Source organism: Condylostylus longicornis, unplaced genomic scaffold (genome assembly GCF_029603195.1).
Source record: "Condylostylus longicornis isolate FDR11 unplaced genomic scaffold, ASM2960319v2 ptg000044l, whole genome shotgun sequence".
In the NCBI taxonomy this organism is placed as follows: domain Eukaryota; kingdom Metazoa; phylum Arthropoda; class Insecta; order Diptera; family Dolichopodidae; genus Condylostylus; species Condylostylus longicornis.
This window is the reverse complement of record NW_026578013.1, coordinates 11,603,338-11,617,457: the sequence shown is the minus strand read 5'-3', so window position 1 is coordinate 11,617,457 and position 14,120 is coordinate 11,603,338. Positions and strand designations below refer to the sequence as shown.

Genomic DNA, 14,120 nt, shown 5'->3' with positions numbered 1-14,120 from the left:
GGCTAAAAAATTTTATCAGCAACGTTTGCGTTTAAGTTATTTTAGTTAAGGTACCAAATGAAAATTTAAGTAAATGATCCTATAAGTAATTATTACATATTTTTAGCGTTAGTACAAAAATGTTAAGATGTGTTAACAAATTGGTCAAATCCAATGACGAATTATAGGTGAATTGGGATAAATAATTATATTTCTTGATTCCATTACTTTTATTTTTAGTTTTTTGCTTTTATAAAAATATGAGAAAATTTACAATTTAAAGAGCCTCACAAGTGTAACTGAAAGCGTGTATAAAGAATATGAGGAGGAACAAATTTTTGAAGCAAAACATGGCAAACAAATTTTGAAGCAAACAAATTATTTAAAGGCCATCATTTTTCAAATCTAATATCTAAGAAAATTTCCATAAAAACAAATATACTTCAATGGAAGAAAAACTTAATGCAATCAAACCACTAAAAAATTATTAGACATTTATTAGCTTACTATATTACACGCAAAAATGCAAATGCCTGTCAGTATCAGTAAATTCTTATACTAGTATCTCATATGTAACAGGCTCTTAATTTAAAGCGATATTTTCTTTTTTCCTATCCCCTATCCATGCTCAAAATTAAAATAATTTCTATATTAACTTGGTTCAATCAAAAAAGTCTAATTATTTCCCAAAAATATCAAATTTCTTTATCTATATCATATGTGTATTTACATGTACAGGTAAATAACATTTCCTTTACCCATAACAATGAATTGGTACGATTTAAGTAAAAACGAAATTAAAACACCAAAAGTAGAAAAAGCGACAAAGAGAATCTTAAACAGGAAAAAAAGGTCAATAAACAAAGCACCTCAACTTTACTATTGTTACATAAATATACGGTATGTGTATCTTTTACACCCATGTGATATTTATGTATGTGTGTATAATTATATACAAACGTATGCAAACACATTCAAATATGTAATTGAATCAAAAGTCTTGAATGACTCATTATCCGTTTTTGTTATGATCTAAAGTACTCAGTTTTAATTTTAATTTCAACCAAAATTTCTAAAGTTACAAACAAGTATAATAAAAACTTATGACTGAAATTTTAATTCAACGAAATCAGCCAATTATGTGTTATTTAAAATTTTCTCTATTGTGCATTAAATAACAGAGAAAAGTTGATGTTCCACATGTTAAAAATTTTTAGCTTATTTTATTATTATAGTAAAAGAAGATGCTATTTTTAGGTTTAACAAAAAATTAAAAGTAAAAAAACTAAGTTGGAAGACTTAATTTCAAAACCATATTTTACATTTTAACGATTACACTATTATGTGACTGATAAGAACCGTCAAATTATTCTTTTTGCGAGATGGCTGGTAGTTGTGAAATAGCATGAGTTTTCATAACTTCTTAATAACAAAAATTAATTAAGAATATTAAAATTTTAAATGATTTAAATAAATTACCAAAAATACTGCAAAACTTTGACGTTAAGTAAAACAGCCAAAACTCTGCAAATCACTTGAAAAAACTTTAATTAAAAAAAATTAATAAAGAAGCTTTGTGTCAAATTACTTTCTTCGCCTGACAAATCCATAGTTGCATTTACTGCGATTTAGAAAACAGAATGTGTTTTGCAAAAAACTTTAAAATTTATGTGCATATACTCGTATGTACGTAATATATGACATACATGCAAGAATGTACATCATCACTCGATCGTGTCAACTTCCGATGAAATTTTGTAATACGCCTAGTTCAAAGTACATGCTCGTATAAATAAATGTATTCTAATAATTTTTTTCTTAATTTCAAAATGAAAACGAATTGTTTCTCAACAATTTATTAACTGTTTTTTTATAAGTTTCTTGACTCTTCTCCAGCTTTTTCAATTTCAATTCGTTAGTTTAATGACAACAAAAAAAATATGAAAAGAAACTTCATAATTATTATAAAAGTCAAAATGGGAGAATTCAGAATTATACACATACACACATACATGTGTATACATTTAACTATTTTTCTTTCTTTGCAATTTAATCCATTCCGGTACTCATTTTGTTTTATTATTTTAATTACACTAATTTTCAACAACTAATGCTGATTCGAAAATTTGTATGTAAAAGATTTTAAGAATTTATTCAACAAAATTGTTCATTCAAATGGTCTCCTCTACTTAACTTATTCTTGATAACTTCTACTCGCTAACACAACGTTAATATTTATTTTCAAAACGGATATCTAGCTCATTTGGTATAGATCAGCGATCTAAAATAACTCTACAAAACATTCGTATTAAAAAACTTGGTTTACACAGAATAAATCCTTAAATCAAATCTAATTTTTTTGAAGTGATTATTTTTTCAAATAAATTTTAAAATAAGTACTTGTTTTACATATAAAAAAATCGAAATTGTTAGTACCTAAGTTGAATGGATTAGTTTTTCATTAACAGCCCTTTTTACGGTTCCTATGTAAAGTCAATGAATTTTATCATAATCGACATTATGACAAATCAGTTGAAAATATCCAATCTATATAATATATTGATTCGAATTACTTCGATTATGAAAGGTTACAAGCATTTTTGTTAAATTATATATAAAGTACAATATGTATAAAATTTCAAAAATTAATATAAGAAAACCTTACTTATGTTTTTAATTTAAAAGAAGAGTATAACATACACATATATATGTTTGTCGAAGTAAGTAATTAGAACGTAACCTCTTACTTAAATTTAAATCAATCTTACCTAAGGATTTGATGGCATCTTTTGTAATGTCTAAGCCAGCAAATGCATATACAACGTGTGTACATAAATTTGGATCGAAATTTTCTATTGCATATGATCCTTTACCAGGTCTATAAACTGCCCATGTTGCTATATAACAAACAACAACTTTATCATGTGTTGGCCCTTCAAAAAAAAATTTAAAATATTTAAGTAAATATGTAAATTTTATTTATTTTTTTTTATTTTTTTTAATTTATACTATGTACATGTAAAATTTAACTTTTGCAATAATACACATGCTTCCAATTAAGATATATAATTGTTCAAATTTAAATATCATGGAAATTTAATATAATCTGTAAGGAATTACAAATAATTTTAAACACGCCAAGAAAATTCTATTCAAATTTTTAAGGCAAAAGTTAAGGAATCTTCGGTATAAATGCCTACGGTTTTAGAACTACTTGAGAAAGACTTTCATGTTACCAATTGCTTGATCATCTGATAGATTTGTCAGTAATCTATTTTATACTTAATTTCAGTACACGTCTAGGATTCCGTAATTGATGTTGAATATTATTAGTTTTTCAATAAATTTTATTATGTTAACAATTGTGTTAACAAATTATGTTAATCATATTATGATGTGTTAATGTAATTTTAAGATTTTAAATTTTTTAAGGCTTAAAGATTGTCAATTTTTAATAAAATTGAAAATATAAAAAAATAATTGTTATAATTAGATATTATTTATTAAATTTATTTTATGGAAAGTGTATATGAAGTTATGAAACATGTCAGTATAAAGTTTTTAATTTATTACTATATTTTTTAGGAAATTTTGGCAATTAATGCACTCATTCAAGCATTTTATTGAATCTTTTAAATAAATGGTGACGAATTTGTCTGGTATATATTTGTACATATACATATATGTATTAAACTTAAAACTTACAATACCTATCTACTAAAACCGTTTTTAAAAGTATTGTTAATTTTTTGTTATTCGAAATAACAAAAAAACAAATTTTATGGTATTTTTTATAACTGCACTGCATCTACAAAATATGTACATTTCGGAACTACACTTATAAAAAGAATTTTACATAGCTTATCAAAATTAACATTTTAAATAGTGGTATATATATAAGTAAATAGCTACATGATTTTAAAAAATTAATTTGAACCTTTACTTTTGCAATAATGCACATGCTTTCAATTAAGATACATATATAATTATGTAAATTCAAATTCAATGGAGATTTTGTATAATCTGAGAATTTTACTCCTTGTTGAGAATTTCAGCCAGAATTATTTAAAACACATACTTAAATGAGAATGACTTAATACATGAATTGTTTTGGACTATATAACGATCGTCAGGAATCATTTGACATTAAACATACATTATAACAACTTTTTATGAGTTTTTAATTATTATGCTATAAAACATATACATAGAAATGAAAATACATATGTACATATAAGTAAAACCCTAACTTTAAAATTTCTTTATAATAATAATAAAAATGTGCTTATTGCATTACGTTATATTTTACATCCTACTTTATTCTTCATTTTTTTTTAGTAATACATACCTGTTTTGGCATTTACCAATGCAAGAAGACCAATAATAGTTGTAATTAAAATTATAGCCCATCGTATTGTTATTGTATTCGACATAATTCTTGTGATTTCCATTTTCAAAGCCTAAAGCATAATTCAAAATAATTTTAATTTTTTAATTAATTTACATACACACTAAAAAATAATATATTTTATTATTTCATTAATAATTCTATTATATTTAATATAAGTATAATAAAAATTTTCTTGCGGCATAATATAAATTAATAAATAATCTATTTCCAACCTTAAAACATGTATACTATGTAATTAGAATAACATAATATGCCAGTACATACACAAATATTTAGAGATTTGTAGAGATATTTTGTATTTTCCAAAAGTAAAATAGAAATGTATTTAAATTACACACATAATATTAAAATAATTTTTTACAGACTCACATATTAACAAGTACATATATACGTATGTGACAACTTTTAGAAATTTTTTTATAACCTACAAAATAATATCTTAAAAAACTTAAAAAAAATTAAAACTTAAAAATAATAAGAAATTATAATTTATCACTTTACAAATTTAATTATTATGCTCCACTTGAAAATTATGTTTATTTTAATTTAAATTTACTTATATAAATCAAATTAAATTAAAAGCAATTTTCAGTGATAATGATGCACTAGTATATAAATTATTTAATTTAACTTAAAAATTAATGTAATACTTTAAGAAATTTCTAATTACCTAAAAATTATAAATCACAAATCAAATTTTAATATTCTTAATCAGAAATCGCTTGGGATTTTCTATATTTTAACAAATTTTTTACCCGTTGCTTAGCTGAAGTTTTAAGTAAGTAAGCAAACTTATACCTAATGTGGAATATTATTATTTTAATAATAAAAAAAATGATCAAATGATTCTTAGAACAAATTTATGTAAATAATTCTAACAATCAAGTTTTATTAAAATAAAATTAGATAACTAGAAATACGAAATTATTATGGGAAATTCCCCATAACATGAAGGCATGTACATATATGCAATAATAAAAGTATTATTTTCCGCCTGCATTTCATAACTAGAACTTAACTTACATATGTATGTAGAATTATTAAATTGAACTGTAATTAATAGTGAATTAACATTGGATTTGTTAAAGAAATATTTTTTTTTTTTTCAGAATTTATTAATAAACTGTCTATTACACTCACTTTTATAACTAAAAATTACATATGTATATATAAATATTTCATAAAACAAGATGATTTTCAATATTTTAACACTAGTTAATATATTCGATTAGGAATTGGAACTAAAAAAGTCACAAGAATAAGAAAGGTAAAAATTTATCAACAACCTACAATCTACCTATGGATATACTGCTACATGTAAAATATGTAAGTATATATTGTTCATAAAATGAGATCTTATGTGCATATTATTAAAGCGAAAACATTTTTTAGTAAAAATTTTTTTTTTTCATTTTTATAAGAATGCGTTTTGACAACCAGAGATTTTCAATATAAAATATAGATTAATAATAATACATATACAATACTTGGTACATTTATATAATATGCGCTATGTACTTATGGAAAGTTTAGTTCCAATAATATTTAAACCGGTTACAATATTAATTATGTAAAAGAAAACAGTTTTTGTTTGATGAAAAGAAGCTGTATATGTATACATGTTCATATATAGCCAATTAAAAAGGAAAACTGGAATTTGAGATGTTTTGACAAAATGTTTACATATATGTATTTATTTAGGAAGAAGCAAAATAAACTTTGGCAATACACACAATAATATTATTTAATAATAATGCTTAAAACTGATAATAAGAGTAATTGATTATATGTTTTCATTGGTATAATTTCTAGAACCTATTCTATAACCACAGAAATGATAAAAATTACTTCCACTATATCATAGAAACTACTAACAATTTCTCGAATTAATCCTTTAAATTAACCAGAATCGGTTTTGAATTGTTAAAGAGAAATGTTTTTTTACATTTGCCTTTGCAACATATGGGTTTGAAGACCGTATTTTTAAAGACACTGACATTTGTGTAAGAAGACTTTTTTAGACTCTCTATAAAATATATAAATTTCGTTAATATTTCAGTTAATATTGCAGAACAAACTTTTATCAGTGTTTTCAACAATTTTAAACATGAACATTTTAAATTTACTATAACAATGCATATTGTATGTATGTATATAATACTTAAGTAGTGTAAATATTAAAAAATAAATTAAATATTCTATATACATACGTATATACTCAAAAAATTACTTAATTTTTAACAATGCAAAAATTTCTAGTGAAATATTTGATTTACGGACAATCGTCATGCACTAACTTAAAACAGTTCATTAGCGAAAAACAAAAATTGGTTAGAAATAACTTGGTTTAAAGAAATTAAAATGAAAACAGTTACGAGTATTCGCTTTTTTATTTATTAATTTGGAATGAAGAAAGAATCTTAATTTGTTTATTTATTTGTCGAATTGCCGTTTTTGTAACATTTATACATTATATACCTGTATACATATGCATGTGAATCTACTAATCCAAATTGCTTTGTATGTATATATGTATGTATATAAAGATTTTAGTTAGTTTACCTTTCATTCGATTTGAAATTTCATGACGTTTTCGCGTATTATGGTTATTTTTATATCTTCGTGTGTATGTTTCAAATCATATTCTTATATTTTCAACACATTTGTGGCTGTTGAAGGAAAGTTCAAAGGGTATCATAAATTTACTCTTTCGTTTGCAACGATAAAAGGAACAACTTTGAATTACAGCAGGCTCACAACATGTACGTCAGTAAAACCTGTTAGAGGTGAAATCGCAGGAGATTGGTTTTACCAGATATACAGATTCTGTTAAACTAAAACCGAAAGTTTTCTAAATTTTCAAAACAATTTTTACAGTATTCATACTTTTTTCTAAGAGTAAATAAATCAAAAGAATGATCAATTTTTTTTCAAATTTCATAAACTTTGCTATCTATTTTTCCATTTGCTCAAACTATATTATAATTTTAAAATGTTTTGAGCCAAGGAAACCAAAATTAATTAAGGCATTGCTATGTAATGTCCAGAAAAGTTTAAATTCTTCTTAATTTCTTGCAAAATTTTTACGTTTTTCTGTACTAAATTTTTTGCTGGAACTTAGGAACTTTAACAAAAACAAGTTAAGCAAGGGAGTCTACAATTTGCAAAAAAAACCTAGTTGGATGAAAGAATTATTTTGTACGTCGTCTGAAAGTATGTGAAACATTCGCATATGTACCAGAGAGTTGACAAGCACAGCTCTATCTTTTCTCGTTTTTTATATTGTTACTTGTATTATTGTATAATTTACCTTTCACATTTCGTTATACTAGTTGAAAACCTTGAAAATTTTTATGAATGCTGCGTTGTACAGCTAGCCTATGCTGTATCAAAAGACAGGTTTTTTTTATTTGTAGACTAATTTTATTGTTTTTTCCTTCTATTGTATTAAGGTAGGTATTTCCAAAGACGATAACATAATATAACTTTTATAATTTTATGTATAAGAAAAAGATAAAGTTGAGATGAAATATATTGTCTATTTATTTGACTTAAGAAATCTTGATTACTGATGCAAATTAAGATGTATTATATGTGTATGTATACACAAGAACATATATTTTATATTTTATATAAGTAGATAGTGATTAAAAACGATATGAATTAAAATTTTAATAAATTCTACTGCATAAATTATGTACAATTTTGTGAGGCGATTATTATATACCTCTATATTATACTTAATATGTGGGAATTTCGTGTAATTCAAATAGAATTGCAATGATTATAACATTGTATTTTAGGCAATAAGTCTTATTAAATATTTATTAAGTTTCCTTCTTTACCCACACAAAATGTTTAAAAATTGATTTCTTCTTATTTCAACAATGCCATAATAAAATGAATTTTAATTTTGGGTCATTTTTTTGAGAATTGCTTGATTAGTTCGAACAATGTCGGCGAATTTTCTACTGTAGAAAACCAATTGGAATTTTTTATCTATTTGTACTAAAGATCATGTGAATTTTTGAATATGCATATGCAAATGTATTCGTTACATAGCTTGATTATATTGCTTTGAACTCCATTTTAATAAAATAAATATGACAAAAAAATTCTTAAGAATATTTACAAAAAATAATATTAATTACTCATTCGAACTTTTAAAAAATTTGCTTTTCTCTCTAGAAAAAGACATGACTCATATTAAATTAAAAATGAAAAGCCTTGTATTTATTTAACTTATTCTTCGTCAAAATATACTTATAAACAGAAAATATTATATATTTTCAATTTTAAAGAAATCCATTTCCAAGAAGCTTAAGAAATCGATATAAAATAGTATTATTACAGTTATTTATTGGGCACAATAAAGAGCATTTTATAAAGATTTTAAACATTTTGTAAATGAGTTTTGTGAGTTCCTAGTACCATTAGTTTCAATAGATTGGAAAAACTATATACTATATGTACGTAATTTTTAATTTAAAATTTTAATTGTTAATACATTACTGTACATTCCTAACGTTTGACAATAAATTAAAAATAACTGAAACAATATGCAAATAATCATCTACTCCTAATTGTGACGTCGGTCCAAAAACAAGTTTGATGTAATTAATCAAGAAAGCGAATTAGAAGAACTCTTATACTTAAAGATGTAGGTGAAGCATATTTATATTAAAACCTTAAAATTTCCTCATATAAGTACTGAAATACAATTGAAAGTGAAACGAAGTTAAGCGAAGTCCATTTATTGGATTAAAAACTAAGAGTAACATTCTTTTTAGGCACAGTTACTGTATTACTTGGAACCCGCAATAACCTAAATGTTACCGTACATTTCCTGAGTAAAATATCTTACTCTGAATACCAAGATAAATTTTGTTAAATTTTATAATAACCTGCTAGTAATTTTGTTAACCATATTTAATAAAAATTAAATTGAAAATAGATCAATATCTTAATTAATAGTCAATTGATTATATCTTAAATGAATGTCTTAATTAATAATTGAAAGTACTGAATTAACAAATTTTATAACTCAAAAATACCGTCTTAGCAAAGGATCTACCTCCTGGGAACAAAAGGTAAAATAAACATTACAGGTTTGTTTTATATGCATATGTATATAATGTAATTATAATATGTTATCCAAGTACACATTATGTATGCATATGAATATACATATGTATGTACATACATACATATATTTATCAAAAATTATCCAACTGCAACATGTTAGATAATTAACTATAAGCACGATCTTTTTTTTTATTTCCATTCAATGTACATACGTACCTACGCAAATATATTATAAGAACATATATGCATGCATATACATATATAATTTATTTTTATTTTCCGTCATTTGGTTGACCATTTACGAAAATAAGGTTACTAATAAATTAGGATCTTATTCTAAATTTTACGGATGGTTTGTGATGAAATTTATATTGAAAATATTATTTGTTAATATTAATTTTTTTTTTAAACAATCTACTATTTTTTTTTGACACCTGCCACGTAAACATACTTACATACATACATAAATAATAATAGTGTATGAATGTTTGGATAAATTCAAATGTAAACATAAATTGGTATAAACTATTAGGTATTTAATACAAGCGTATGCATACATACATACTCTTATACATTAATACATATCTATACATGCATGAGTACATACATATATACATCCACACATTCATACTTGTATAATGCATTTTTTTCCGCGAACATACTCGTATTGGATTATGTATATCAGTAAAATTTTCAAAAATTGAACTGAGCATATGTTTTCAATTTACAATTAACCGGTTTTTACTGTATTTTGTGGCTCTATTCTAATTAATCTTATATTCTTTTCTTTTTCTTCCACATTTATTTTATTTAAATTTGGTAACACTTTCACTTTGAAACAGAAAATAACATTGTTCTGCAGTGTATCAAAAGCAAAACGACAAATATTGAAAAATACGAGTAATAGTAAGAATTCAAATTTTCTTGTAAGAAATAATTGAAATACTAACAAAATTTTAAAATAACATGAAAATAATTTGTGAGACAAATGATGATTCATCTAATTTCACTTAAATTTAACCAACTTTTAATTGGCTAGATTGTCAATTTATATATACATACATATTATATTTTTATATTTTACATGCAGTACAGGGCAAAAATTGAACTTGAATTTTCAAAATTAAACTGTAAAGTTGAAACTACACTATACATGTTCAAAAAAAAATATTTCGTCGTTATCATTGTATAACATGTATCGTTAATTTGGTAATGCACATGCATATGTTACTCTTGTGAATAATTTAAGTATTATAGAATTTTTTCCAAAAACATCATAAAATCATTTCCACTTCGGCATTAAAATTTTTAATGTAAATCATTAATACAAAATAAATTCTTATAAGAAAAGAAAAGAATACAACGCAGGGAAAATCAAATATAAAGTGGGATAATTTTAATATAACGCTTAGCTGGGACATATGCAAAATTTCAAAATTTTTTTTTTGGTACCCATAAAAAATAGCAACATTTTTGATAGATGCATGAGAGTACAATAAGTATTAGTACGTGAACTCTCCGGCCAATTTCACAAAAGCTACTTTATACGATACGTAATTTTTTCTACTACATTTTGTGCATGCAAAATTCGAAGAAGTATCAACGGCTTGATTAAATATTTACATCTGTTTGGTTTTTGTTCATGAAATACCTCGATTCATAAATATACCATATGTATTTACAATCTTATTTCTATAATCTTTTGGCTAAGACTAAGTTGATACAAATGTGTATAGATATAGATTTACACATTCATACCCATACATATATAAATGGATGTTCAAGAAAAAGTGAAATTAGGTAAAATAAATAAAATAAAAAAAATTTGGGTCACAAAAGAAACGAAATTGTGGCTTGTGATGCGATGATATGCACTTTAAAAAATTTAAATTTTTTTTTATCTTGTAATATTCATGTAAACATAAGTATGCGTGTGTTGGATATCTACTATATTTTATAAAATTAATATTAAAATTTGATTAATATAAATTTAAACATTAGTACACCATTATTTTTGCAATTTCATTAAGATTTACTACAATATATGTGTATGTACATATATTCATGTATGTATCTACATCTTGCATACGGTATTCGATTCTAAAATGTTACAGATTTTTGAAAAAACGAAAATTTCACTTTTTATAAGACTAACAGTCGAAGTATTCCACGTTGTTAAATATTATTTTTATACACATGCATAACGATGTTTCGTTAAAAAAACGATGTTTATAAAACAAAAATTATATTATTAATTTAATTTAATACAATTAAAATTTTAATTTATCTAAAATATTTTAAATTCAAAATTATTTAGCATTATTAGAACATTAACTTTTGCAAACATACTTTTCATAAAAGTACCTATCTAAGCATAATAAATATATTTTTATACAATAAACACTTTTTATATCAAAAACCACGCGTAGCCACATATACGAGTACACTCATACGCATTTGTATATAAAAATGAAACAACATTCATTCCATATAAATTTAATAAATGTTGTTCATACATACATACTCGTACACATAAAGTAAAAGCAGTAAAAGAACTTTTAAATTTAGGTAAGTTTAAATTTAAAGTTAAATTTTTTTTTGTACCACAAGTAGCTCAATATAGCCACTTTCTTAATATGATTGTGATCTTATATACTTATGCACACATAATATTTGTTTGTGACCCTTACTATATTAACACAAGAAACATACTCGTTGGTAAGAGCTACATAATACATAAAGGCATTTGCATTTACATAAAGTATTGAATAGGTAAAATTATGAATCCAAACATTCACAAACTCATAAAAATCTATATTTTATGTACCTAAATATGTATGTACCTGTATACAAAAACTAAAATTATGTGTTTGTTTTCTTCACTATATTAATGTATCTTTTTAAATTTTTATTACTAACCGCTATTGCTTACGCGAAGCAACAATTTTATGAAACTATTTCGATTGTTTTTATTTCTTTTTTTGTTCTTCTTTTACTTTGCTGTTTTTCCCTCTTAAGTATACAGCGGCAAGTTTCATATAAAAAATTAAATAACGCGAAACACTAGCGATACACCTTTGCTTTTTAGACCATTCGAGTCTGCGGTCTCAACGGTACTAAAATGTTATATAGAATAGCAAAAAAAAATATCTTTTTCATGCTTAAATTTGTAACTTTTTTCTTTCCTCTTCCTTCTTTTTGCTTTTTTTATTTCATTATTTCGTTTACTTTTTAACATTATTTACTATAATAAACGTAAAAATTAAAAATAAGAACGATTAAAATAATTATTTGTCTGATTCATACTTAAACTTAGGTATAGATAATTGACGTATTCAACTAGTGCGCGCACATAAAAATTTACAATATTTAGATTGCATACACATAACAAAAAAATTTAGAAATTAAAACATTTTAACTCTTATTTTAGCGAACTAATCACTAACAAAAGAGTGTTGATATTTCTAATGTCTTTATATCTAACAAGTCCCAATACTCAATTTTTCTTACGAAATATTACGAATTTTTGGCTTCGTTCCTGTTTTATTCTTTAAATGCTACTGGTCGTGTCATATTTCTTATTATTTTTTTCCTTTTTTTACGTAAAAAATTGTTTAATTAATGTCCTTATATCTAACAAGTCCCAATGCTCAGAGAGAAACTTGAAAGCACGACCTTATTTTATATGGGTTTTTTTAAATCGAAGTGGCTATTTTTTGAGAAGAAATATTAAAATAAATTCACACTTATTATAAAGCAGGTAAAATTTAGAATAATGTCTTTATATCTAACAAGTCCCAATACTCAATTTTTTTTACGAAATATTACGAATTTTTGGCCTCGTTGTTGGTTTTTTCTTTAAATGCCACTGATCGTGTCATATTTTTTATTATTTTTTTCTTTTTTTTTACGTAAAAAAGAGATTAATATTTTAAAAAATCTCAGGATATTATACACATTTTTTAAAAAGCTTCCCATTTAAATTCTATTGCACGAAAAAGAAAGAAAGGTAGGAGGAAAGAAAAAATGATAAAAAATTTCAAATTCATATTTCAGTATGGTTTCAAATGTTAATGAGGAAGGATGTATGATTTTTCATGCACATTTTGTATTTCCCAATAAGGCAAGTTGAGTAGTGTCGGCTAACAAAAATGTTATTAAGAGTAATATAGGTTGACACATTTCAACAATTTGAATTATCTCATTTCGGTTATTTATACGTTACTTATAAAATTGTTTCAAATAATTTCAGTTAGTTTTTAAGTTATTAAAAATAAATATGTATGTACCTACTTCCAATAAATTTTTTTTAAATAATTATTTTAAAAATATTTCAATTTATAACAATTTTTCAAATAAACAATTTTTCAAGGTAAGTAAAAGCAACGTATTTATAAAATGGCCCTGCCTGTGTATGACTCTTAAAAGTAAACGCAAACGGACAAAAATTTACAGCAGTACCTACTACCTGTCATTTTACAATCGGAGTTTTTGAGTCATATTAACTTGACACCACAGTTACTTCCCATATCTTGAGTTAACTTACCTTATGAGAAAAAAAGCTGTTCACTTAAAAATAATGAAATGCTTTCAGTAACATATAAAACGTTGAAGGCGAAGCGTGTGCTTGTTGTTTTTCCGCTGT

General features: G+C 24.1%; 1 protein-coding gene across 4 annotated transcripts in view; it reads right to left on the bottom strand.

Annotated features, from left to right (window-relative positions):
- LOC129610190 (probable chitinase 2) overlaps nucleotides 1-12,581 on the bottom strand; it is a 29,711-nt gene extending 17,130 nt beyond the window's left edge. The window contains exons 1-3 of one of the 4 annotated variants that reach the window (XM_055522631.1): nucleotides 12,303-12,581; nucleotides 4,328-4,439; nucleotides 2,748-2,912 (exon numbers count right to left, since the gene is read on the bottom strand). In XM_055522631.1, coding sequence (XP_055378606.1) covers nucleotides 2,748-2,912; nucleotides 4,328-4,430 — 268 coding nt within the window. In that variant the 5' untranslated portion in view covers nucleotides 4,431-4,439; nucleotides 12,303-12,581. Of the gene's footprint in view, nucleotides 1-2,747; nucleotides 2,913-4,327; nucleotides 4,440-5,060; nucleotides 5,183-12,302 lie in introns of those variants that run through there. The other 3 variants (XM_055522630.1, XM_055522632.1, XM_055522633.1) reach the window with 3 other exon arrangements.
- Nucleotides 12,582-14,120: the final 1,539 nt, after the last annotated feature.